Here is a 25,030-nt window from a genome sequence, read left to right on the forward strand (position 1 = left end):
ATAAGATTTTGTAGAAAAATGCCATGTAATATTCATGTAAACATTTTAAAACCTTCTGAGCATATTCAAAATTATTAGAAATTTCATCAAATGGGAATAAAGTAAATTAGAAATGCACTCACGATTTTTTTTTTTTTTTTACGGCAAATCGCTTACAATTTTTTTTTTTTTTTTTTTTTTTTCTTCTTCGAAGAGTTTTTCTAATAAATTACTGGAACAGCTATATTTAATAAATGGACACACACTGAATGAATTCATAAGGATCGAAGCAGATCACCGACTTCAAAAGCTTGAAAAAATCTATGCCAAAGCTAACAACCCAATTGTTGAAAGGAAAATAAGAAAACATTTTACCATGACAGTCACTCTTGTGTTTCGCATTGAAGCATCCATCAGCACACCAGTATTTCCTCTTTTAACACATAATAAGCGGAAAGAAAATGACTCAAAAATTATAACTTCAAATGTAAACAAAAAATCCGCTTCATACTTGGCGGAGAACGTTAATGGCAGACTAGTCGACGAAAGCGGTGCGGATGAAAGTTAAATGCCATGCACAGAAGTTCATGACATGTGACTTTTACGCCACATGAATTGACCCCATACCATGCTCCAGATGCCGTTTAACATTTACTAAGCTAGTGATAATGAAAATTCAGGTTATGCCACGGACACCACTTATCTTCATCACATCCTGAAAGACAATAAGTGTCACTGAGCAGGCCATCCGGGATTAGTTAGATATCAATCGTATAAAAGCGACAAACTCATCAAGTTTTTTACTTTCTCGTATACAAAGAGAAAGAATCGTAATCGCCAATAAAAAAAATCGCACTTGTGATTCTAACAAATTTCTAATACAGCAATAATACAAATACAAATTTCTAATACAGCAATAATACAAATACAAATTTCTAATACAACAACAATTTCTTCAACAATAATAAACGGAAAGAAAATGACTCAAAAATTATAACTTCAAATGTAAACAAAAAATCCGCTTCATACTTGGCGGAGAACGTTAATGGAAGACTAATCGACGAAAACGGTGCGGATGAAACTTAAATGCCATGCGCAGAAGTGCATGACATGTGACTTTTACGTCACATAAATTGACCTCATACCATGCTCCAGATGCCGTTTAACATTTTCTAAGCCAGTGATAATGAAAATTCAGGTTATGCCGCGGACACCACTTATCCTCATCACATCCTGAAAGACAATGACTGTCACTGAGCAGGCCATCCGGGATTAGTTAGATATCAATCGTATAAAAGCGACAAACTCATCAAGTTTTTTACTTTCTCGTATACAAAGAGAAAGAATCGTAATCGCCAATAAAAAAAATTAAAAAAATCGAACTTGTGATTCTAACAAATTTCTACTTTTATTAGACAAGTCCCTAAGAGCTCAAAAATCATATTTGTGAATTATTTCTGTGAACACTTTGAAATATACGGATGAAATTTGATAGTCTTTACACCAAGTTGTAGATTTCCGTTTGGTCAAAGTATGAGAAAAAAAAACATTCTTGGATTATTAACTGTCCGAAAACAGATGAAATATATGCAAGTACAGATAGACAGACGGACAATATATATATTTGATATGTAGTCTTCAAATCTGTAGATTTCTATTTGTACAAATTATGAAAAAAAAAAAAAAAAATACGATGACTAACTGTCCGGGAAAGGCGAACGCGATAACTGTATAAAGAAACTAGATGGGTATAATTTGGTTCTCAGAAGTGCATCTATCCATAACTATAAACCCATATCAAATCTGGAACCAAAGCCCTCAAGGGTTTGACCGTCTATCTGTATATACTTTTGCATGCATACAAATGCGATCATTTGAGAATTTAACATAAATTAAGTTACAATTGATAATTAACACTGCGAATTGAATTAATGGCTTTACCTGAAATTTAGATTCTTATCTAATTTTGAACTAAACCTGTCAAAACTTTGAACATCTGTCTATTTGTAATTTGCATATGTGTAAGCGTTATTATTCAAAGACGTGACGATTTGAAAAAAAAATGTAATTTTGGTCACTGTTTTAACAATTGGGTGGCATCAAATTTGGAAAAAAATCTGTCAAATGATATCATCTGCTGGTTTGTAGATAAAGTTGGTTTGGTTCTTAATTATAAAGCAGTGGTAATGAATATACAAAAATTGCATTAAATATTGTCGCACCGCGCATAAATAGAAATTGAGTAATTAAAACATTGAAAAATATAGTTAACAATCATATTTCTAAAATATTGAAATTAGAAAACAAAATTGTATCAATGAAAAGTTTATTATTTTTTTGTTTGTTTTTAAAGTGATGCATATTATTATTGTGTTATAATATGCTCTGAAAGTATTGAACACATTAAAAAAATTTAATTTAGTATCGTCACAACGTACATGAATAAAAATATATTAACAAATAAAAAGTATTATTATAAAATATATTTTATAGCTATTAAAATTACAGAAAAAATTATGCGGAAATAAAATTAGAAAAACTAAAAAAATTATTTATTTATTGACTTTAAAGGTGGTTTATATATATATTATGCTGTAATATTTTCGAAATTTCGACAAATTTTTTAATTTAAATTTTAAAATTCTTTCTTAGCACTTATAATCCAAAAAAAGTTACTAAATAGGAAATTAGGTAGTTCTAGATTCAGAATTCTGTCTCGTAGAACGTTTTGAACAATTTAATTATGTTACATGCCACATCACGACGTCATATCACACAATTTATTAATAGTACGCCAGTCATTTTACGTTATTAAAAATCATGCACAACATATTGGAACAAGACTACAAAAGGCGACGTCATGTATATAATGCGTTCTATCTCTGAAGAATTTAGCGTATAAGCAAGTCAGACAAAATTCGATTCACAAGTAAGGGCAAATATAATTTTGTTGGTAGGCTTAAAAACAATTGAAGTCTTGCAGTAAATGCTTGCTAATTCGTGCCACGAAAACTAGTAAGTGGTCTTGACGAATTGAGATGATTGATGAGGTAATTTAACTACACGGCAGAAGTTGTCAAATTGCCACTTGTGCAGTGATTCCATCACACTTCAGAGCTGTGACTTTGGCTCTATGCCATTCGAGTTCTGTTTGGATTCGGTATCAAATGGACGACCACATCCATTTTTAACCGTCCTTCGAGCGGAAAATTTGCTCTGCCGTGTCATCGGAGGCTACTGGTAGACAGCGATGATCTTGTCTATTCTTGGACTCGTTATGTCACTGCATATCTTGAGAACAAGCGATTAAAAATTTTATTTCACTGTGCTTTAGAGGAATCTTTTAACTAAGTTTAATAGCGGAAAGTTTTCTGAAACTATGCAAAAAATGTTTTTATGTGTTTGTTAGAAAATTTATTGCATTGAATATTCTATAAAGTTTCAAAAGTTTTTTTTAATTATTATTATTAATTTCGCTCAAATATGTAAAATTTTACAAGAAATATTCTTGTGTGAGAGGATATTTATAACACCACGAAAAAACGATTCATTTGTTTAGTAAAAAAAAGAGTTTAATTATAAATTATTCGAAAAAGAATATTCCAAGAGTAATTTAAGCATATATTTTCCTTAAAGTACTACGTTATTTATAGCATTCATAAAATCAGATAATCAACAATTCAATAATTTCAACTGTGTTCAACAATTCTCACTTGCCTTCATAAAAGTAAAGTACCTGGAAAATCAAGCTTCGCTAGTTTTTTTTTTTTTTTTTTTTTTTTTTTTTTTTTTTGAAAATTGTAAATAAAATCCTATTCTATGGCTCGTTTAAAGTTACAAGCGAAACCTAAAGGAATTTCAAATGTGGGATCGAGTATGAGAAAAATACATGGGAGTACGGAACCTTAACCACTGCTCCATCTCTGATGGCTTCTGAGGGCTTCGTATATAGCCACATCTCAATGTTTAGTTATAAGAAAGTGTTTTTCTGTGTAAAATCGCTTTTTTTCATGAAAGACACCTATATAGATAAACCTAAAAAGCGAAACCTTATCTAAATATAAAATTTGATCCAAATCGTTTGAGCCGTTTCCGAGGTACACGAAATAAATTTTTATATATACAAGAATTGCTCGTTTAAAGTTATAAGATGAAGGTAAGTGCTTTAATGTTGAAAAATTTGTAACTTCTTAGAACTAGGGAAAAAAAAGCTACTTTTTTTTCTTCTTATTTTTGACAATGGTAAACGGAAGATAACAGCCTCTTTTTTTACAGCACTAGTGGTGGATTTCCAACTAGGTAGCTGTATAGAGCCAATAGGCTGAAAGGGTTGTAAGCAAGTCGATTGAAAAATTATTTTTCTATTTGCTAAATAAATATATAAATTTTGCAAAAAATACAAATTCTACGAATAATAAAATATTGGAATAAACGCTTAGTCAGACATAATTTGTAAGACACCTATACATTTATTAGTTACTAGCCGCCTTTGGCGACCAACCGATTCGCCAATATTAATGTTGGCTAAAATTTTTAATTAACTATTTAATATAATTCGTCTCTTAATAGCATCTGCAGCAAAATATTTTAAAGCTTCAAATTTTGATACTTCTATAATTCACACATACTATCATGGAGACCTTTAGCCATTTTTCTTTGTACTATGTATACTGTTCAATTTACTATGTATATACTATTCTTTGTATCATGTATCTCTAGTATTTTCTGTGAGTTCCAGTAAAATTTCAATTTTAAAGGGCCAATGATTAAACAGTAATTTATATAAAAATGCTTCTTCTGAAACTAAGCATTTAAAAAATATATATATGAGTACTGATTATAATCTGATGTGTACTACAGAATAATTTTCATAATTTGTGTAAGATTTGAAAGAATTATTCGACAAAAATGTCTCAGATTTCACATAAAATTAAATTCTTAATTTGACTATCAAAAGGAATTTAATGACGCCAATAATACTATTTTATTTTGTTTTGGTCTATAAATATGCTTCAAAAATTATGAAGTCTGAATTTTATAACTTTTAGTCCTAAGGAATCACAATCTGTGAAATATTCTACAAACTCCAATTTTTAAATAAATTAACATTTCTATCTTTTGTGATCAAATCTGTCCGATTTATGAAGTTTGAATATAACAATTTTAGAACAATCAAAATTTTCATAATCTTAGGCCAATCAGTCTAGAGAAACCATGGGCGCTAATTGGTATATCTTCTTTGAGACGGTGGATGAAATAGTCTAAAATAGTAATATTCAGATTTTCATAAATCAATCAGTTACAGAGATTGATTTAATTGATTGAAGTGGAATTCTTTTTATTTAAAATATTAGTGTCTCAAGAATATTCTGCCAAATATAATTCACAGAGCAGAGGATCTAGATAAAAGCTAAACATTCGTAATTTATAAAAGCATTTATTGACTCAAGTTACATAAAATATAGACCATTTATTAAATATTAGACCATTTTAATACGTGTATTTCTATTATTAAATGTTTACAAATTAGAGGTTGTGCTCTGAATTAAAAGGCTATATATTAAACCATTTTTGCTTTAAATAAAGCTGATTTCTTATTTGAATTAATAATATAGATATAAAAGATTATAGAAACCTTTTTTGCGTTTATTTTTTAGAAAATACCACATTTTATATTTATTTCATTTCATACAGACACGTGCTGAATATTACATTTTCCTCGATTTAATTTCTAGTAGCAGTTAATTTATTGTTTAATTTGAGTTTTTATCAATTTGTTGGCAACACTTTGATAAAAACTAATTTTTTCCCCCCATGCACGTGTAACGCGTTCGTGCAAGTTAAATTTTATTTTTATTTTTCATGAAATAAATTGTTGAAAAATATGGCAAAAATATTTTTTAAAAATTCATTAAAACTATAAACAATTTATAGTTTAAAACATAGATATTATAAAAAAGATAATTTTTTGAACTTTAATTTGATGCAAAAATCATTTTTGTGGGATAATATTTTCGGAAGTTATAGCGGAGAAACGCCGAAATTGGGCTTAATTTTTAATTAATTAAAAGTTCTAATTAAAAATCCAAAAAAAAATCGCTCCGAGGGGCATATTTTCGGCCTCCAAGGTTTACACCTGCCAAATTTGGTAGCTGTAGGTCAAATGGTCTGGGCTGTAGAGCGCCACCACACACATACACACACACATTGATCTTTATTATAAGTATAGATTAGAATATTTGCAAAAACAAGACACCTGATTCAGTAATATTAAGTGCAAACATGGATGTCGGGAAATCTGGATTCATAATAAATAAATAAATAAATAATTGCAAAGGCGTATTCACAAAGTTATTTAAGTAAAAAGTATTGACATAAAATAAATCATTAATATATTAAATATATTCGGAAATGTGAAACTAAATCATATTATTAAAAGAGGAATCACAAAATACCTAAATCCGCAACTGATTACCAATGATAATTTTTCGACTATCAATAGAAGAAAACATTTGAAATCAAAATGCCATATATATATATATATATATATATATATATATATATATATATATATATATGAAAAACAAATAATACATATATTTAGATGAAGGAAATATGTTAAATTAGTTTATGAATAACTGAATGAATTCAAAACATGATATTTACGAATTTGCTATAGTGAACATTTTATCGGTAACACAGAAATAAACTATTCATGACAAATTTCGCTCGCTGATTCTTATATTTATACTAGCCGCCTTTGGCGACCAGCCGGTTCGCCGATCTTAATGCTCCTTAAAATTTCAAGTTACATGGAAATATTTTACGTGTTTTCAATTGCTTCTTCATCAAAATATTTTAAGCTTCAAATTTTGATAGTCATATAATTCACTCATAGTTTTGAAATGACTTTAAGCTATAATTTACTGAAACCTTGACTTTAAAAAAAAAATATGAGTACTGAAAACAGAATCGTTCAGTATTTGTTCACTGCATAATAATTTTCATAATTTACGTAGCATCTTAAGAATTATTCTACAAAGATTCATCTTAAAATTCAGTTTTTAGTTTTATTTTCAAAAGGATTTAAATGACGTTAAATATATATATTTATTTTGTTTTTGTCTATAAATATACTTAAAAAAGTTATTAAATCTAAATTTTATACAGTCCTTTGGTCCTAAGGGATCATATTTCCGAAATATTCTTGACACTGTAACTTTTAAATAAGTAAATGATCTATCTTTTTCTGTCAGATATGATCTATTTATGAAGTTTTGAATACAATAGTTTAGAACAATCAACATTTTCATAATCCTAGGGCAATAAGTCTTGAGAAACTTTGGCAGCTGATTGAGATATCTTTGAGACGGTCGATGAAGTGGTCTAAAATCATCCAATTTTATTAAATTGTGATTTTTAAATATTCATAAATAAGTCAGTTTTAGAGACTAATTTAGTTGATTGGAAAGCAACTGTTTTTATTTTAAATATTTGTATCTCAAGAATATTTTGTTAAATATGATTCACAGAGCAGAGCATCTAGATAAACATTCGTCATTTATTAGAGTATTTATGGATTCAAGTTATATAAAATATAATTGTTTACTTTACTACATTTAGACAATTAAATTTTATTTTTATTTTGTGCGAAATATAATGTTGAAAAATATGGCTAAAATGTATCTTGAAAAATTTGTTAAAAATTAGAGCTTAATTTATAGGTTAAAGCATTGGTATCATTAAAAAGATAATTTTTTGAACTCTAACTTGTTGCAAAAATCAATTTTGTGTTGTAATATTTTCGGAACTTATAGTGGAAAAACGCCAAATTTCGATTGATTTTTAATTAATTACAATTTTAATTAAAAATTTAAAAAATTGCTCCGAGGGGCACATATCCGGCCTCCAAAGTATAAACATGCCACATTTGGCAGCTGTAAGTAAAACGGTATGGTCGGTAGAGCGCCAACACAGACACACACACACACTGAGCTTTATTAACGACGGGTTAATTATTTGTATATAGTTCATACAAAAATATTAAAATCGCGATTAAAAAAAATGGAAGGGTGAGGGGTAGGAGAGTGAAAATTTGGGGTTATAGGTATTTTTTGATGCCAAATAAAAAAAAAATTATGGATAAGTACACCCTAATTACCTAGCGTTATGAAATATACTTTACGACCTATTCTCATACCTACCAAATAGACATAAAAAATTTCCTAAAATTCGGTTGAGCCGTTTCGGAAAAGTACGAACACAAACACCGTGATGCGAGAATTTTATATATTAGATTATATTTACATTGCCCTGATTGTGTTTTCGGATTGGTTAAGTGACGCTGTTTCCTTTTTAGAGAGTTTATTATCTATTTATCACAATAGATAAATGAACTCTCATAAAAAAAATACAGCTAACGATACGTGATTGCTCTTCTCTGCTTTATAAATATTAAAACTGATAGCCTAGATTATTTACCTCTAAAGTATAGGTATTACAAAGTAAGTTTTATAGTTTATTTGAATTTAATTTCATTTTTGGAATGTATGTAGTATTTGGGCTAGAAAATAAAATGGACCAGCAAGTTTAGTGCAAGATGTTTCAGATTCACATCAAAAGGGGTTGTAAAAATCGATATTGCTCGGGTTTCAGCCTTTCAGCTCAGGAATGAGAAGTGAACATTAATTTAAATAAACTATTCTATGACTTTTTTTAAAAAAAACTTGGTTCTTTATGAAAATTGTTGCAGGTTTTACCATGCTTTCGATGTCTAATCATAGTTGAAAAAACAGGCGCAGTAACGGATTGCTGGATTTTCTTTATATTTTAGTTTATTGTGTATTTTGTAATTATGGAATTACGTATGAACGAAATATATATTTTATACTATAGTGACTAATCATATTTAATTCTATGTTTCAAAGATTTCATGGGTATTAGCCAAAAAGAGAAGCTGTTAAATAAAATATTTCAGGCCAAAATATAAAAAAGAATGATCCAAAACGATAAGCTCACTAATTGTTTAATAATTCTGAAGTAACATATTTACGACATCCTAATTCCAGTTATATGGTTACAAATTTACAATTATTCTAGTTAATGGGATTAAGCCTGATGGAATAATCGAATAACCAGATAAATGACGATAAAAAATTATCTCTTACAATAAATAAAAGGAATTTTGGCTGTAACATATTAATTTAATGATTACGAAAATTATGTTGTTTATACATCTTATATTAGTCCATATTATATTAAAATATCTTTCCTTGCACATGTCAATAAAAATTTAATTGTTTCGTTACATTTACTCTATTTTAATTAGTGAAAAATTTATTTTCTCATTTCTTTTTTCCCTTAAAGTGGATTTGGATAACGGCAGCTTGAATAATTAAGAGTTTTATTATGCTATTACTGAAACTAAACAGCTGATCAGTTCAAGAGACTTTAATGAAATCTTGTCTATTTTTTTTTTTTTTTTTTTTTTTTTTTAAATACAGAATGAAAAAAAATCGTTTGGCAATTTAACAAATAAACGTCAAACGAGTTTTTCTTTAGCGAAATGCTTGTTTTCGCATTAAGCTAGACGGAAGAAAAACAATCCATGAATGTAGTTAAAAAACACTCTCTCATTCATTTCAGTTCGGCGAATTTTTTGTGGTATTTAGAAGAGAATGAGTGGAACCTAAGTTAGATTTTTCCGATCTGATGGAGACGTCGGGGAGATGTTTTGGTGATTATGAGATCCCTTACTTTTTATCAGTTTACCTCATCTCTTCAAGATACGTAGAAGATGTAGATTATAGATCTCACATTTGAGTTCAACAACATATTATACTGAAAAAACTTTCAGATCATGTTTCTCGGTCATTCTAAGTGGCTTTTTTTCCGTTTGTAAAAACTATTAGCTGTGTAAAAATGTTGTTCTTAATAAGTAGTTAGAGATTAAATATTAGGTTAATTTATTATTCGTTGCCAAAAACCACTTAAACAGGTTTCACTGTTGACAGCTACAGACAAGAAAATATGATGGATGTCAGATTTTTCTGTTTAAAGATATCATCAAGCGTTATAATTAGAATTATCTGTTTTATGTAAAGAGAGATAAAACTAGACCACTTGAATCCAGTGGCTTCTTAAGAGAGAAAGCAAAAAAGTGCTAGCAAAAAAAAAAAAAAAAAAAAGTATTTTAATCTATGAAATGGCATATATTTTTCTAATGCTATACTATGATATTGTATTATGTTTTTTTACGTTGAAGATTTTTTCTAGGCATTTCATCTGCTTACAAATAGCAATTCATTTATTTCTTATAAATCTTAAGGAATGTATTTATATTATTAAAAGAATACTTTTAAACAGGATATTTTTTTGAATAATATAAATAATTTTCGGTTTGAGATGAAAGTCGAGTAATAGCTATCTGCATTATTCTATTCTTTACTCAAATTCTTTTAAAAAATAAGTGTTTCCATTTATTCTGATTGCAAAATAATGTCAAGAAGCATTCTGATTGAAATACTACCTTAATCTTACAATTTTCAGTTATCCAATTTCAGCTAGATTTGAGCTGCTATGTATTTTTATCAGTTTTGGTGAGTGATAGCATTTAAAAAAAGATTAAATAACAAAAATAAAAATAAATGCTATATGATTAAAATTCAAATAAATTAATTTAATAAGTATTTCTTACTTAAACTGCAAAACATTTATGAAAATAAAATAAACATTTGTTGCAATATGTTTAAAGTTGACTTTATCGCTACCAATAATAAAAGAGAAAGTGTGTGCATGTCTTGATTCCATTAGATCTTTAGCTTAGATTTAAAGAAAAACTTTTAAATATGGAAATGTGCACCTTAGGATAACTTTTTTGAAATTATGATTAAAATTTTAATTAATTAAAAATTAAATGAAAAAATTTATGCCATTATTTATGAAGATATAGCATTAAAGTAATTTTTACACTATCTTAAAAATTTAAAAAAATTTAGCTTCCGCAAACTTTTGCCTCTGGTTTTAATTAAATTATAAGAATGTTTCTCGGTATTTTTTACAATAATATTTTTATTATCACTACTAATATTTCATTCCGTTCTTTTTGTCGTATTATTAATTATCTTGATATGAAAATTTGGCTTATTTCACCAAATTGAATATATTTCTGTTTTAAAACATGCTTTTAATAAAATTTTTAAATACATACTTAATATTAGAAATAAGCAGTGATGATATATATATATATATATATATATATATATATATATATATATATATATATATATATATATATATATATATATATATATATATATATATATATAGATATATATATATATATATATATATAGATATATATATATATATATATATATATATATATATATATATATATATATATATATATATATATATATATATATATATATATATATATATATATATATATATATATATATATATATATATATATATATAAGTTTCGCATTTTTAAACACTGCTGATCATTTTAATAATATAATTTATATCAATGCGCTGAATTTTTTTTTATTGAATCAGAGAAAATTTGGTAGATTTTACTAAATAATTCTCTGATATATTATGTCAATCATAAAATATTTACTGTAATACATACAAAACTTTAACATTCATTTCTTCCTCGTTTTATTCTTATATTTTTTTATGAACATGCTTCGATTAAGTAAACATGTTACTGAAATAGTTGAAGTTTAATCATTTCCCGCTTTAAAATTAAACTTCAAATTTTCGATGAAATAATATGAAATCCAAAAGCCGTATTTCACGATGAATATAACTGAGTGAGGCTTCTAGAATAATGCGTATTACATGTCTGCCAAAATTTGAATTTTAATAATATTTTTTTTTAAGAAGCCATTAAAATAAGTTGCATACTAACGAAAAATCGAAGTTTTTCTCTACTAATAATCCCAACGAATCAGTTGATGCCAAGACGAGTAATTATTGCAATAAAATCCATTCATTGTAACCACTTAATCATTTGATTTTTCTTTCATTGATAGAAAAGAAGAAAGATTCTATTTTATTATCTGCGCAATATACTTGAGGAATAAGAAAATAATGTTAAAATGCGGGAAAGATAATGTGCTTTGAAGATGGATTAGCCAAGGAATTAAGTTTTAACGACAATATAATGTCTTTGACTTGACTCCGTTTGGAATATTTATGTACACAATTAACAAAACTAAGATGAATCGTAAATCCACCTTCATTGATGTTAATTTTATTTTTCAGTATTTTAAAAATAGACTACAACATCATTAAAATAATTATAAGTATCATTTAGTTTTGCATTATATATTTTTACTATTAACAAGTACTTTTGGCAAATATTAAATATTAAAATATTTAGAGCCTTATTTTATTCAAACTATTAATACATTATTTTTACATTATTAACAGTAATTTTTTTCTAAAAAATAAGAAGATAATTCATAAAATTCGTGTAAAATTTTTGAAAACTAGTTTTTTTTTTCAGTAATTGAATCTTATAAATTCTGATTAAAACTGAATCCTGTATTAAAAGAAAGAATTCTGATTTCACATTTTTTAATACCTGATTATTTTTTTTTACTTTTTTTCATTTTTAATTACTACTATTGTTTTAAATTTATTTTTCTTAGCCATAAAATACTGTTCATAGTGTTAAAATTTAAAATTTTTGAGTTCTTTTACCAAAAAAGCCTTTTTAAAATATAAGAAAATTTAAATACTGAAAAACTGTGAATGAGTTATAATTTTTTCTCCGAAATAAAATTTCTACTTTTCAGTTAGATTAGCTTTTTCCAAACCATTTGTGCTTTATAGCATAGAGAGATGTATGCAAGGGTGTGTAGATGCCCGGGGTTCCAACCGAGGCGTCTGAAACAATATTTCTTGAATAAACTTCATGTTTTTAAGGACTAGTCGATGAATAAAAACGTGGGGGGGGGGGGAAATGATGACTATATTCCGAATGCCATTTGCCTTTGTTACATCTCTGATATTATTTATATTATTGTAATTTTGTGACATATACGGATAATCTATCAAAAATGCGTTTTATTAGATATTTGAATAAAGAAGCAAAAAAAAAAAAAAAGTCACAAAGCTACGAAGCGTTATGACATATGTTCCAAAAGATGATAAACAAATTAAATCAAAATTATGTTGTTTCCTTAACTGTTTGCTGTCGATGAAATTGTAGATTTTCAAGGGATTAATAAATAGTTAATAAATATTACTGAATGAAATTCTTTCAAAGGACTTAATTACAAAATCTCAATGGGATTCTGGTGACGGAATTGAAACTAATCACGACAGCTTATGTATTCAGTTCATAAATACTGCTCGACTTTGTCCAACTTCAGTTAAAATCTTTTCCGAATAAACACTTCTTATTCATGCTACAGCATTTTTTTTTTTTATTGCGATGGGAAGCGAAACATTCTCCATTTTCATGCTTTCCCCCCTTCAAATCAATGAAGGAATTCTTCCTGTTTTTCGCAATCACTTCTTTAAACGCTTTACGACAAGCATCCAGAAAAAAAAAATTAATTTTTAGTTTCCCACCAGACAAATTACATCTGTAAGCAATAGATCTAAATAATCAAGATGGAAAATCTTCAGAGATTACACCAAAAATGTGAGTTTCCTTTTTTTGCAAAAAAATTCCTTTTGAAGCATTTCAAAGCATGGAACTTCTCATCTCACCAGCATATATGTTTTTCAGTCACATGCTTGTAGTTCTCCCAAATGTTTCTACGGCTTCTACCATTTATTAAACCTTTCGTAATGAATGCGACTGTGCAAGCTATCTTTGTATCCTGACGGAATCTTGTGCAGTTTCGGCTGGAGATCTCCATCTCCAGATAAGATAGCTATCTGGGTGCACCTGTCTCGGTCTAATGATTGGCACCGCTTGCCATCTCTGGTTTTCTTAGAAACGCTCCATTTCCTGCTAACCATGCCAGCTCGTGCGCCTGCTTTTGCACCCTGCCGCACAATGGATGCCTTGTTTCTTCGGAAACGATTTCTTTTATTCAAAGAAGCAAAGTTCGGAGTTGTTTTTGCAAAAGGTCGCAACTGGGTTTTGGTCCAAACCGACTGATGATTTAATTTCTTCGTTTTTTTACGACTGATACTAATGCAGAAATGTTGACTGTTTTTATATTCAAAGCAACTATTCTGATATGACAATGAATCTTCTCTGTCATTGCAATCGGTTTTCTATCGTGAAAGTTTTTATTTCGGGAAACATTTTTCGGAACATGTGCAGCCCCTACATGCGCAATTTGAACTTTTTGAGAAATTTTATTTAAAAAAAAGATATATATAAATCTAGAAATATTGCATAAAAAATCTATTATTTGAGAGTAATTTTGAAAAGTAATGTATTTGCCAAAGTGCTAAAAAGTATTTCCAACTTACATGTCTTGTTTCTATTTTATAATTGGTATAATTTCATAACATAATGAAAAAAAAATCAAAATGTACTTCAGAAAAACACTTCTAACTTTTGATGGATTTGAAGCAAAATGAGCCATTGATGTGACAATTTTATGTATAAGAGCTAGCTAACAAATTTTATTTGTATAGGATGTTGTGACTTTTGAATTATCGCAAACACATATAGAAACAATTTTCAAATGACCTTAAAAATGCATTTTTCATACTAAAGGGGGCCGCGGCGGCCCAGGAGTAAAGTAAACGGTCTGTCTCGGGTCAAGAGGAATCCAAGTTCGAGACCCGATTCTACTAAAAATCCGCCTTTCATACGGGCTTGGTGCACACTAAATCTGAACATCGTGGGCCAAACTTCCTCCCTTTGGTTTGTGGCGGAAGTTTGGAGAGGAGATGCCAACTCATATGTCATCTTCATCATCTGGCCGATGCTCAAAAGTACTAGGTCCGTCTAAAAATATCCCTAGCGTTGCTTTCAAACGAGTCGTTAATAAAAATAAACTAAATTAAAACTAAATTCCTATTAAAAGAGTTCTAAAACATAAAAACTCAAAATTTCGAAAACCCTTTTTTTAAGGATTTAAAAAATTCTGGCATAAATAACTTCATATTCGAAAAATTAAAATTTTGATGAAACATTCTTAAAAATCTTACCAATCTTCTTTTAGGTTTGACCAGCGGCCGGCTGTGTCCGTTCATTTTATAGTAGAGTCCGCAAGCATTACACAAGTAATGACCAGTGCCATCGCGTCTCCAGAGGGGCGTGGATGTGGCTCCGCAATTCACGCATTCGCGCCCATCTGTAATAAAATGGAATGATAAGATTTATATGTAGTAAGATACTTTATTTCAAAACTTTATACATGCTTGTCATTTTGCTTTAACATTTTTTTTTCTTTTTTATATTAGTAATATTATCAAAATATAATAATAGAACTCAATTATTTTCAATGATGCCATTTTAGAAAAGCTAATAAAAAATCTATGCAAAATTGAATGACACTTCTTAAATGTATTCCACAATAATTATAAAATAATTTCAATCTATATATAAAAAAAAAACTGACTGGAAAAAATTGAATATTAATATTTAAAAAATAATTAAAATGTAATTTATATTATTAAAATATTTATTATATAATATTATATAATAAATTTTTCTGTTTTTCTCGACATGTTTCTGCCTAGAAATCGGTTTTATGATTTGAAAATGATATGAAAATCTAAAGCTACTGGACGATTCGGAGAGATTAAAAGGTTACTGATATCCACTGTTATTTATAATAAGGCTAATATATAGTGTTGATAATATTATTTAGGCCTATATTGCGATGTTTAATATGTTTTAAAGTCTTATTTGTTTGAATGCTTGAAAATACATCGCGGAACTCACTTATTTCATTATTCACAACAAATTCACTCACAAATTTCATTGTTATGCGATTATTTTCTTGTATCAGTAATAGTCGCCTTTGGCGAACAGCTAGTTCCCTGGGAATATTGATTATATTTAATTTAAGTAAATCGTGCAGATATAACTCCATATCTATGATTCCATCAAATTGTCAACCATTAAATTTGCATTATCTTAGTTGTCTTAAATATATGTACATGCACCTTTCTAATGAGAACCATTCCCGTAACATCTTGCGTTTTTAAAATCATTAACATCTGGTTTATCTCTCTTATAAATTTCATTGTATGGTAGCTTCGCTTTCTTATTCATTTTGTAAACTACGTAGATATTAAACAGAATCTTTCTTCTTTAACTTTCAAAGGTGGCAGAAAATAGCAGGATCAAATATTTGATGAAACAATGAAAACAGTTAGAGTCTCAAGGTAACCTGTTTTTGGAAATTAAACAACAAAAATTGCCAAAATTCAGAAAAAATTTACACTAGTTTTAAGTTAGTATTATTGAAAAGATATTTTTTGAAATGTAAGATGTAAAATTCACTTTTGTGGCGTAATATTTTTGGAAGTTTCGATAGGAAAACTTAAAACCACGCTTAATTTTTAATTAATTAATTTTAACTACCATATAGTTTTTCTTTAATTAAAGAATTTTTTCAAAATTTATTTTGAACAAAATTTGTAATTATACTTTCTATAACCGCGAATAAATTCAAAGCAGTCGTATTGTTGGTTAAATCTTCGGTGTTACGTGACTTTGTAGCTGTTAAAATTACGATAAAATGATGCCTTTTTTCAACAATTAGTGAAAGTCAGAATTTCTTCTACTTTTTATTTTATGGCATGCACATCTTTTAATCCACATACATAATCAATTTCAACGATCTTAATTTAATTATTCTCTTCGTGAAATATTGTTTTAATTTTCAAGATTTTTTAAAATGGCCCTAAAGATACTAAAAAGAATAGATTGATACTTCGAATGATAGCAATAAAAATCATGATATGAAGGAACTTTTGTTGATAGTAGCAATAATGGGAAGAGGAAAGCGGAATTCGAGGATTCTTAAGCTTGTGCTAGATAATTCAAAATACGAAAACGAAGAAGAGAGAGATAATTGCTAACCAAAGAGTCAGACAGCATGGAAGAGGACAGAATGAAATTAACGAAAAATATGGCGGCGAAAGATTGTTATAATAAGTTTTTCTAAGTTCTTAGACTTAAATATATTTTTATTCCGAGACACGCCGAAAATATCAGCTGGTAACTTAAATTCTGAAGAAGGAAGAATATAATTTTGTATTTATGCCCATTCTTATTTGATTCAGCTATTTTGTTTTTTATATACAGTAGACTCTCGATTATCCGCGCCTGCCGCACTAAATTTTCTTTTTTGCTTCCAATCAAAGGGAAAATGCTTCCAAAGCAAGAAGCAAACACAAATGACTGATTTCTTCAAAAAGGTTCAGTTTTACAGTTATGCTTTTGTAATTACATAATACATTACTGTATTAAAACAGTACATATGTATTAATTTTTCTGTGTATCCTTGACGCCTCTCGTAAGTACAAAGCACTTTTCTGTTTTCATTAACAAAATGCATTTTAGGTTAGTTTTGAGTGATATACTAAAATATTAAGCGTTAGTTAAACATTTCCTGCTGTTTATTTTACGTTTTATTGTACATAAAACGATTTTTCAAAGTTGGAATGACTGTTTTCTCTTTTGCTATACCCGTTTTTAGCGTTTTTCGGATTATCCGCGATTTTTGTTATCCGCGGCGGCCGCGCCACCCAATTCCGCGGATAATCGGGAGTGTACTGTAAATCAAGAATATTTTATAATTAAATTAAAATTGTTCAAACCGAGCTTCCATTTCATCAGAAATATCAATTAATTTTTTAAAATTCTAGCAAAATTCATTCACTGATATTCAGCTCACTCTAGGTGTCTTGATTCTCATAAGATTTTATTGAATCTAATTTTGTAAACGGACATTTGGAACGAACCATAGCGATTAGAATGTCTAAAAATAACATCAAAGCAATACCTATACTTTAGGAAGGTTTTCCAACAATTTTTACTGGACACTAACTGTAACCGTATTTGTAGAGAATTATGATTTGATTTTGTGCTATTCAGCATTACATTGAGGGGTGTTTTTTTTTCAGTATATTTATTTATTGTTCAATCTTGAAAGATCAGAAATAGTAATGTCAATAAGCTTTTGTAATTTTATCATCTAAAATCGGGACACCCAAAAATTGTGAGTCTCAGGTTTTTGATGCTAGTCTTGCCAACCTACAGTATATTATACAACTGCATCAGAGCGTTCCTTTTGAAATGTGTTAAAATAGTTTGAAAATGAAAAGTTGAGAACCAGAGTAAACAAACACGCAACTTTTATAAATTGAACAACACATCACATTAAAGTGGAAAACCTGTACAGATATAATTGTAGGAGCACTATACTAGATAACGGCTATTGCAGGAAAGTTCACTTTCGATGATTATTAAATTATATTGAGCTCATTAAATCATTTAATTCAAATTGGGTCTCACAAAATCTCAATTCACACTTTTTTTTTGCCTAAAAGTATTTTTTAATTAAATATTTTATTAAAAAAATACTTTTATTCTTACCACCTAATTTAAAACCAAATGCATCAGTCTATAAAGTATTTAAAAAAATGATGTCTGTAAGCCGGAATGTAAAGGTAAATTTCTTCTGCCAGAATATAAGGGGGGGGGGAGGGTCTTCTTCTTCCTTTTTCGCCATTTCCTCCTTCTATTTTATAAAGATAGGAATTTATTTTATAGGAATGGAAAAAGAGTATAATTGATTAAAGTTTTTCAACAAAGCTCGCGAACTTAAATTAAAACTCAGTTGAAGCTAGGGCTGAAAAATTTCGATCAACTTTAACTTTTAAACAAGAACAGTATCGGAAAAACTTTCAATATAAAAGTTGTTTGTTTAATGAGACTATAATTCATTTGATTTGATAATATTTTCATTTGATTTGTTTATATTTTATATTCATTTGATTTGTTTATATTTTATATTCATTTGATTTGATAATATTAGATAATATTTGATTTGATTCTATTTTCAATAAGTGAATTTTTGTGAAAAGAATCACCACATACTTAGTGGCATAGTAATTAGGGAGGGTCAATTAAAATCTTAAATTGAAATTAAAAGTATTACGAGGCAGAAACGAAAAAAGCAAGGCCATATTCTGGTTATTTGTTTGCGGCCACAACGCCATTTTTTTATTCTTCTGTCATATTCGATATCCTTTCTATAATCAAAACAATACTTTCTAATTAAAAATTTCTAATTCTAAATTAAGGAACAAAGATGACATTAAAAAAATTACCAATAATGAAAAAAATCTACCTGTATTCGTTCGAGTTTTTCCTTTATGTCGTTTATGGCGAAGCTCTTTGGGTTTTTTCGTTTTGTTTTCTGGTGAGTTTTTATTTTCGCTTTTGTTACTTTCTACTGGACCAGAGGCGACATTTTGTTGGGGGTGAGTATCTTGAGATGTGGAGAACTGAAGTGAAGCGGCATTCGGTGAAACGAAATTTTGTTTCTGATTGGCAGTGGGGAAGCGATGAGGAAGTTGAGAATAAACTTGTGGATTGGTCAGATGATGGTTTGGAATGGTCTGGCGACAGGAGCAAGAGCAGCTTTGACCTACAGTGGATAGAAAATAAAATACAATTTGTTTGGATTACAGATAAGAAAACAGCATGGCTAGACAAACGTATCGACGGAACTTCTGGAAAGACAATAGAAATTTCAAAATCAATTTTTTAACACAGCTGAGAAAATTTGTTCATTCATATTTTTTTTAAAAATCTGACATAAAGTACCAAATACATTTTTTTCAATATTTCCCGTTTTTTTTTTATGATAATACTTATAAATTGGCATACTATCTATAGATTGCACTATGAGACTTTCGTGATGCTGTATGTATGATGAAAGGAAAATGCTTAAAACACATTACAGGGCAAACTGTTCAAATCAGTGATACCAACTGTGTTGCATAGTTACTTCTTAAGTATTAAAGATCTAGAAAGGATTTTTGAAATTTTTTATTAGATTTTTTATCAAACATTAATCAAAATTTTAATATTTTACTCAGTAATTTTGAAGTATATTATTGCGCAAAGGCCATTTTTATATCACTTTAAAATTAACCAAAGCTTTTTTAAACATATCTATTTTATTTTCATATAATTTTTTCTCTGATATCAATAAATTAAAAAATATATTTAAGCGTAATTTACAGCAATATTTTTGATTATTTTGGTTACAGTAATTGCAATCCTCAACTGTGAAAGAAAATTAAATGCATTTTGTGTGTGTGTGCATGTTATCATTGCCATATAAAAAGAACGAAATTTAAAAATAATATGTATATAGTAAAATCTTTGATACTAAGCCATTTAAAACAAGATAATCTTCTTAATGGATTAAATGCACATTCATGTGGGACGTTACATGCGTTACTAATTTAATTTAATTCAGTAACGCTTTTTACGACAGGAAAAGATTTAAAATCAGCTCAATTTACACTGTTTTCCTGATTTGTTTTCAATTGCTAAAGAAACTGATAAAACACTCGTTTTCATTACTTTCGTGATCACAACGTTCATTTGGATTAAGAAGAATTTTGTCTAGACCTAGGGAATTTTGTCTCAGACCTTATTCGCAAAGGGACACCCGTCGCTTGTAACAGGAACTGCATGATGCCGACAAAATATCGTCGCCAGTTGGAAATCTGACATCAAAGAGACTCTTCTCCACAAAAAGTGAATAAAAATGAAAGACCACAAGTCGTTACCCACTACCTATTCTCATTAATTATTGTCCCAAAGGTAAATCACGTGTGTGACTATGATTTCAGACTATCAATTGTTAACAAACTGGGCCACATGTTCTATTGGGGCTAGCTACTGCACTTGCCTAAAACAAGAGCTTACGTAATACTAATGAAAAGGAATCATTTTGCTCACCTTGAAGTGGAGCAACCTCTTGCACTATTCCTGTTGGAGCATGTGTCGCAACTTGGTGTCTGCCAGTAAAGCCTCTGTTGTCCTCATACGCAAAACTTGGTGTTTGCATCTGTGATACTTCGACAGGTCCTTCGCTTGGCGGAGTTGGTGGGAAACCGAAATAATAGTGGTGTGGTTTTTGAAGTGAATGGTGACTGTCTATCGGATTTGGAGGTTTGTTGGCCGCATATGGATTGGAAATGGATGATGAAGATGGATACCAAGATGATGAAGAGTTGATGTGACACGGGCCTTCCGTTGAGTACCATGGTGGTGGAGGTGGTGGCAATGACAAACCCGGGTGAGTCGGTCTACATATAGAACTGCCTATTAAAAAAATTATTTTTGATTAATTTCGATGAAATTAAATTTAATTTATAGTGCACTCACTTTAAATAAGATATTTATTAGCGACTCTAGAATCTCTACAACGATATCGTTAATCATCAGATGAAGCAAATTCAACGTAAGTGCGGTACTGTCATTATTTATATTACATCTTGGAAGGAAACCAATCTGGTAGGGTTTATGATTAAATATAACGAAGAACCATAGAAGAAGAATCACAAATGAAAACGGGAAAATAATAACAGCGGTTAATGCACAAAATAATTAAAAGAAATCTACAACGAATATCTGAATGACTAATGGATACAACTTGAGACATTCTTGGCATTAACGATATCATGCATTCTGCATAATATTTATAATGCGTGTGAGAGTTCTTTTGCTTTGAATAATATTTTCAATCTTGTTGATAATTTCTTGCATTGGGATTGGTGAAATGAATGGGTTTTGACATAGGACAATCTATAGTATAGAATTCTGGATCATACTTTTTTCTCCACAAATCCCATGATCGTGCGAACATTCAAAATTTTTGGAAAGAAACAGGAACGCATGTCCTGTAATGGACTCATTAGTTTTTTTAATTAAAAGAATCTGAATTAATACGAATGAAAAGTAGTAAAGGGAATGATCAACGTCATATTTTTGGAAGATTTTATCTATCTTGCTAAATTGTGTATGAAAACTTTTTGAGATTTCTCTTACGACAAGTTTCTGAGAAAGTGATTTTGATGTTAACAACATTACCAAGAGTTACCATTACCATTACCTGTAGTTGAATGGTGAGCATTTTTGTTTCCAACGACACTCAATAACTTATAATTCAATAAATGCGAGCTTCAGTTGTTGAGAGGCTCTAGAGGTTTAAGATTTTTTGAGCAAGAGCTGGAAGCGACAGAAGAGCAGCCAAAGCTTGCAAGAACGAAAGACCATTTGTATAGATAATGCAAGGCTCTGGTGATAATATGGTTGTTATATTACACCTTACCCAAATATGTTTAAATAAGTTGAACTAATTTTGATTATTATTTTGCAGGTAAAATTAGGTTCTATAATGTCCAAGCATAAAAGAACTGTGCAAGCCCAGATAGTTTCAAGAACAACCTGCTCCTTGTCTTATTAGTTTGTGAACACTTTGTTGATTTTCCTATTTCTGGTCTAAATGCCTTGCGCTCGGCTTAGGTCCATTCCATAATTTTCAATGCTTTAATAATGAATCTAGCTGCGAATCAGGATAAAATAATTCATTATAAAAATAACCAGTTTCACCATTCCTCAACGTTCTCGTATATTGTCACAATATAGCAGCATGTTTTCTATTTAACTTCTCATCATAATAAAGAAAAGCAAGTATTAAATTTGAAATTGGGCATCCACTTTTTGACTGGCTCAAATTCAAGTGTGAACTTCTGTTGCAGATGTCAAACATTAAATTTCCTTCACCTATCTCTTTCCTTTTTGAAGTAGTCATGCTCATATAAGCACAGAAAAATGACAAAAACCCTTTATTACTAAACAGAACTTTTTGGACTAAATGAAGTTTTAAGGGCGGTTATTCATTAAGAGATCCAATTTTTTGATCGATGATAAAATTACAATAATAATAATAATGATGATAATTTCAACAATTACTGTACCTTTGCGTTTAAAAGAAACAGCAGAAGAGATTTCCCCGAAGCTTACTCGCATTCTCTCCAATAAAAACTTTATCCTCCTCCCCCCCTCATAAAATTATGAACCTTGAGTAAGGCCGCTAATGCTTTGTATGGCACTGGCGAACAATAGTTACGAAATATAGATCTATGGCGTAAATCTAGCACGTCATTTTGAATGCATTTTTTTTTTGATTGATGGAAACCAAAATATGACAAAAAATACAATTATTATCATAAGATCACATACCGAATTTCATTGATTTAAGTCGTTGCGTTTAATATATTATGCTTTTATATGCATGTGAAAGCACAAACCAACAGATGGTCAAGCCTTTGATAGATTCAGTTCAAAATTTGATTTAAAAAATCTTCATTTCAGATGCTAACTCTGTGTACCAAATTGTGCCTATCTAGCTCTTTAGGTTTTGTAAATATTGAGTTCTTGTGTACTTTAACAGCCAGCCAGATAGACTTCCTCAGAATAGATTTCTTTCAAAATTCGATTGGAATCTTCAAATTGATATAAATATATACCAAATTTCATCCGTATAGCTCAAAGCGTTTTTGAATTATCAGACTGATGAAGTTTTTTTGTTGGCAGACTGACATGATGCCAAAAAGTAGCAATGCATCAAAATCTCGAGTTCGAATTTTTTTTGAAAATTACAATACTTTCATACAGGAAAGTAGAAATAGAGTTTAGTTAAAAACATTATTTTTAAAATTAGTAATGAAATATTTATCGTGATACTCGAGTTAATATTTTAGATCATTCTCTTTGAAAGTATTTACGAATTTCTTTATAATGAGATTCTTTAAGTCCTATAATGTAAATGTTTTCAAGAAGAAACGAATTTTGTCCGTCAGATTGCTTCACGACCGACCAAAAATAAATGTTCAGAATATTCAGTTTTGTAGAACTAATTCATTTTCCCATTATGCAGAAGTATTCAGCGATATTAATTTAGAGTTTTACAATATTTAATCATCTCAGATTTCCTATAGCTCTGAAGGAGAATAGTTCTCTTAATCATTTGCGCCTAAATAGTTTATTAAAAACTCTCCTCATGGCTCTCTGATCCAAAATGAGAATCATTTTTTTTAACTCCAATCCCTCAGATAAAAAATAGTGTGCAAAATTTCTATTTGGAAAAAATTTGAGCGAATAAAGACACACATAAATTGTTTTGTAATTAATTTATAGAATATCCAATTCATAATTTTCGTCAACGGAGATAAAATTCAAGTTTAAACACACTCAAAAATTTAAACCACATCCTCGCAAATATCAAAGATAATTTTTGGTTTGTTATTTGAAAATTTTGTCAATTGGGATAAAATGAAATGTTCATTATTAGAGATAATTTATCATAATCGTGTTTTGTATTTGCATTATTCGACACGTTTTAATCGCCATTTTTACATTTATTTCGGTTCCTAAATTTTTTAAAATTTCTACTGATTTATATTCTACGATGAAATTCATTGTAGAATATAAATCAGTTGAAAAATGGAATATTACTGTAAGGCATTTGCGTTTTTACGAGTTATTTTTTATTTTATTTTATAGTATAATTCGAAACCATTACTATTTATTGTTTCCGCTGTAACATCCAAAACGATTATTAAAAGATCATTCTACTCCATTTAAAAATGTTTTTTTTTTCTATTTCTGATAATAAAAATATATCCCCCCCCTTGAAATCTAAATTTTTATAAAATAACATTCCGGATAACATTCCAATTAAAAATTTTTGTTGTTTCTGTTACATGCTATGTAAGGGAAAAAATGGTACTCAAAACAGCATAAATACCTTATCTATTTATTTTGAATGAATTAAAAAAACTGTTATTTTTATACCAGAAAGTAAGAATTCGATATTCTGATGCAAGAAAAGTTTTATATATAAATTCGCTTTTTATAAAGACTCTTTAAAACATCTTAAAAATGTTAGTAACTAAAAATAATTTTAATTCTATGGGATACCTAAAACTGTTGCTGTTTAGATATGATTATTTTCCCAATAAAAAGTATTTTCACTTGGACTTTATTATTACAAGTTATCTTCTTCGAAAATGTTCT

General features: G+C 28.9%; 1 protein-coding gene across 2 annotated transcripts in view; it reads right to left on the reverse strand.

Moving 5' to 3' along the window:
- The window catches only part of LOC129988532 (transcription factor GATA-3-like), a 37,606-nt gene that overhangs the window by 5,286 nt on the left and 7,290 nt on the right, over nt 1-25,030 (reverse strand). For both annotated transcript variants that reach the window (XM_056096779.1, XM_056096780.1), the window contains exons 3-5: nt 20,906-21,271; nt 19,278-19,577; nt 15,118-15,263 (exon numbers count right to left, since the gene is read on the reverse strand). In XM_056096779.1, coding sequence (XP_055952754.1) covers nt 15,118-15,263; nt 19,278-19,577; nt 20,906-21,271 — 812 coding nt within the window. The remainder of the gene's footprint in view (nt 1-15,117; nt 15,264-19,277; nt 19,578-20,905; nt 21,272-25,030) is intronic.

Source organism: Argiope bruennichi, chromosome 10 (genome assembly GCF_947563725.1).
Source record: "Argiope bruennichi chromosome 10, qqArgBrue1.1, whole genome shotgun sequence".
Classification (NCBI taxonomy): Eukaryota; Metazoa; Arthropoda; class Arachnida; order Araneae; family Araneidae; genus Argiope; species Argiope bruennichi.